We start from the raw sequence: 4,241 nt of genomic DNA, 5'->3' as shown, positions 1-4,241 counted from the left end.
GAGGAAGACGAATGCGGGAGTGCACCAAACCCCACAGAGCTCATCACTGAAGCATTATCTGTGCCAAAAGGCAATAAACGCACCCCGACACCCCAGCACAGGAGACGGGGAATGCATCCAACCCCTGCCCCAGCACGAGCAGCTGGGGAGGCTGCTGCAGGCAGAGGCCAAGCCACCCGTGTGCCATCTGCCATCAGTGCACTCAGGTCAGGCAAGCCAGGGAGAGCCATGGAGGTGCAGGAGGCACAGCTGTATTTTGGACACACGCTCAGGCCTCCGCTAGGATTGGGTGCAGAAAAAATATCAGTCTCAAGAGGCTTGGTCCAAAAAGAGGTGTCTAAAGGCAGAACTTTTGGGCTGTAAGTGTGATGCAGTTTTAAGAACAGTACAAAATGTCCTGTTGTCTACCCAAACAGGGCATGTGGCTGTGGCTGGAAAAAGCCTGTCTGTAATTAATTCAGCAGGTGCTTCTGGAAAGATGCACAAGTGCTGCTACAATGCTGCAGTTAAAGCAAACACCAGTCCAGGATTAAGGGCTAATGCTGTCTTATTTAGCTAGCTGGCTTATTAGGAACACACAAAATCTGTGGAGTGCTGGTTTGCGTTATTAACTTACCTGGTGAAAATAGTAACTTGTCCTATTGAAGGCTCTTAGTAAAAACAGATGTGAGGGAGGGCATGTGAGACCCGAGCTAGATAGGGAGGAAGAGGAAAAGGCCTCACAGTATGAGGCCGTCAATAAAGAATATAAATAAGCAAGGCTTATGGAGAATGACAACCTCTGTTTTGGTTGTACAGCATGAATGGACACAGACAGGCAACAGTGCTCCAGGTTTTTGTGGTCTGTGTGGGCACTTCTTGAGAAAACAAATGGGAATAGTATAGAAACATGCAAGTGCGTGTGTGCTCCTACACAAACACACACGTACATACAGATATCATTATATAGAGTGTGTCCATATATCTACTATACAATATATAGTGTAAATATATATGCATGTCTGGATAACTACATTTATTATTATATATGACTATTATATATATATTGTTATATATAATGACTGATGTATTATTAATAGTTCTTGCATCATGTGTCACGACAAACGAGCTACTACTAAAAATCCACACATAAAATCATTGTGTAAAAATGAGGCTGTGCTCCTTTAATCTTTGACTGATATCCTGCATGAAGCAGCTCTTCTCATGCAGGTCAGACATGCTTAGACATGCAGGATGATTAAGATTATTTGGATTATTGCTGCCACAACTGTGATGCTCTAAAGGGGCTGAGAGCTGGTGTGGTGACTGTGATGGCCTGAAGACCTACGTAATTAGAACAGCAGTATATAAAGTTTTCATGGGGGGAAAAAAAAAAAGAAAAAAAGAAAAAAAATAATAAAAAGCTTTGCTTACCATTAAATGCCCTTAAAAGTTTGAGTGCATAGGTCCACCAGACAGCCGGGGAAGGGCTGGCTTGCACAAAGCAGGTCAGGGTGACATTCAGCCCTACCAGGACCGTCAGGTTGGTGTCAAGGGCTGAGGTCAGGGGCTTCATGCAGCTGTTGAGCTCAACTTCATGAAAAAACTTCCCTGCTCTGAATTTTGGGCTTGAGCAAGTTAAATAGGAATTCATCAGAATAATAGGTGGGCCAACTGACTTAATAAACTGGACAAATCCCCGCAGGCGACAATCGCAAATCCAGGGGTTGTCATGAAGGGCCAGGACTGCGTTGGAAACAGGTTCTATCTGCCCCTCCGCCCTCTGGCTTCTCTGGTAGATGGGCCAGTTGTAGAAGACATCCCTGGATATGACGGTAAGCTGATTTGAGGATAGATCTAAATAGGTCAGGTTGGGCAGGTAGCGGAGCGCATGTTCTGGAAGGACATCCAGCCGGTTGTGCTTCAGATCCAGGATTTTCAGAGCTGGGGTGTCTTGAAATGCTGTCCATGGCACCGAACTTAATTTGTTCCCTTGCAAGCGCAGCTCCTTCAGAGCTGGCAGATATTCCAGGCTCTTGATGTGCATCACTGTGATGTTGTTAAAATTGAGCCAGAGATACTCCAAGGCACTAACATTCTCAAAAGACCCACGAGGCAATTCTGTCAGGTGAGAATTTTCTATTCTAATTTTCCGGATGTCCTGAGGGATGTTTGCAGGGATCTGCCTCAACAGTTCAGACATGCAGAGCAAACTCCTAAGGAAGAAACCAGAAAACTCTACAGGTTGCACACCACATTAATGGCTAACAAACAGGTTCCCTATACAGTTTACAGGCATTTGAATAATGATAAGGTATTGTATACAGGGCATTCATAAGCCATCCTTCATGGGGTTTTACATCCATTTTCCCACAAAGAACACAATTAAGTCATAAAAATTTCTACATATGCAGCTACGCATCTCAGGAAAATACGAGAAATCTTATTCCATGCTCAAGCTAGTACTATTCAAGTATTAGAGGAGGCATGCCATGCAGCCATCTGTTCGGTTTTGGTGCTCACATCATCAGCAAATACACAGTGGGACACTCCAAGCTGTTTCACCGGTGCTACAGCTAGGGTAACTAGCGTTCTTACCTTCCAAAGCTGTCTTGAGAACAAGAGCATCCCGTGACACAAGACAAAACAGCTGTATTTATCTTCTGGAAGACCAGAAGAAGAAGAAAAATATGACAAATAGGGTCCATATTCTCCCTTAAGAAAGCACTGTGCACGGTTTGCACCAAACATGCCAACAGCATCCAAGAAGCAAATCCTATTAGATGTAATCTTCCTTGACGCAGAAATAAATCCTGCTGGGGACCCTGCCCTAAAGAAGACATGTACTGTGGTTCATAGCCTGTGTCAAAGTGCTAAAAATCACCCCTGGGACCACTCTTGGTATTTATTCTTTAGCTGTGAGGATTCTGACAGATGTTTATTTGGTTGGTAATAAGAAGATGGAACCAAAACCACTTCTGTTCCCAAGGCCTTACAACTAGTTAACCAGGTCTATTTACTTTTTTTTTTTTATTTTTCAAGGGGTCTGTTTCAGTCTCCTGTTTTAAAGGCATTTTATCAAGGCAGAACCCACAGTGAGGGGCAGAATTCCCAGCTGTAATTTGGCAGCACATAGTGCTGTATTGCACAGTCCATCAGGCCTCAGATACTGCACACAGCTCTGTGCAGCGTGTACTATTACACACGGGAGCGAGAAACTTACTCCTCAAACTTAGTTGCTCTGTCACAAAAATATAAGTATGGCAAAATTTTTCCTCTGAACCAACTTTTTTTCTCCCCACCCCTCCCCGCCCCCCCGCAATCTTCATTTTTACATGTTGGTAATGGAAACAGCAACATAGCTGTAGTCAGTCTGTGCGCTTCTCTGAGAAAATGTCTTGGAAGTTAATCTCTATGGTATCAAATTTAAGTCCTATTCTCTGTATTCGCCGTAAGACACGTGCCGACTGCCTTTTGGTCACCTAGAAAAACTCAGTCTTACTAATCCTATGAGAAGGGATTTGTAGTAACCAAATTTCTCTATCTTTCTTTCAATCCAAAATACCAGTTTTCGGTTATAGCTTCCAAGCAGCGCTGCGTTCTCCTGGGGCCATCTAGTGTGTACGGGCTTCATTACAGCCCGCAGAAGGCAGCGCACCGCCGGAAAAGGGCTTAGCCTCATCACCAGCATGTGTGAAGCTGGGTCACAAATCAAGATTAGCTTGAACCTACTTAACCTCTAACCTACGGGACCAGGATAGAAAAATATTTATAGTGTGGCAGCTTATATCTATACATGGCTGTCAAGGCATGTGCAACAGCATAGCTGCTGTAAGCCTACAGAAGACATAGGATTGAGTCTGCAGCTTTTAAATCAACAGGCACTCTGATTTCAAGGCAAATCAGCAACATGAACTTGTGGGGAAACTGCTGGGGACTCTTGCAGCACTCCATGGTTGCCTCCTGTGTAGAAGCAGCAAGCTGTGACGAGTGGGCCTGTTAGGCTGCCATTGCTCGCAATGCCCAGCGTGTAACCATGAGCATATGGGATTTTATTTTTTTTTAAACTAAAATGTTCCTTATTTGTCCATGGTGCAGTACTTGATATTTCAACAGCTGCCCTACACTTTAACATGTCAGTAAGCCACGAGTGAAGGAGAAATGCTGTTGGCCCGTAGCATGTCACATGCTTCGGTCCTCTTCTGTGGTCTGCCTTGAAAAGATTCCCTAACAGTAATATTATTCTATAATAATAATAATTT

At 44.0% G+C, this 4,241-nt stretch overlaps 1 protein-coding gene across 1 annotated transcript in view; it reads right to left on the bottom strand.

Annotated features, from left to right (window-relative positions):
- The window catches only part of LRIT2 (leucine-rich repeat, immunoglobulin-like and transmembrane domains 2), a gene marked incomplete at its 3' end in the record, with an annotated part of 3,169 nt that extends 347 nt beyond the window's left edge, over positions 1-2,822 (bottom strand). Inside the window, exons 1-2 of the mRNA XM_010073533.1 lie at positions 2,578-2,822; positions 1,414-2,195 (exon numbers count right to left, since the gene is read on the bottom strand). Coding sequence (XP_010071835.1) covers positions 1,414-2,195; positions 2,578-2,822 — 1,027 coding nt within the window. The remainder of the gene's footprint in view (positions 1-1,413; positions 2,196-2,577) is intronic.
- Positions 2,823-4,241: the final 1,419 nt, after the last annotated feature.

The sequence above is a fragment of the Pterocles gutturalis genome, unplaced genomic scaffold, assembly GCF_000699245.1.
Source record: "Pterocles gutturalis isolate BGI_N339 unplaced genomic scaffold, ASM69924v1 scaffold22592, whole genome shotgun sequence".
Classification (NCBI taxonomy): Eukaryota; Metazoa; Chordata; class Aves; order Pterocliformes; family Pteroclidae; genus Pterocles; species Pterocles gutturalis.
This window is presented reverse-complemented; position numbering and strand designations above follow the sequence as displayed.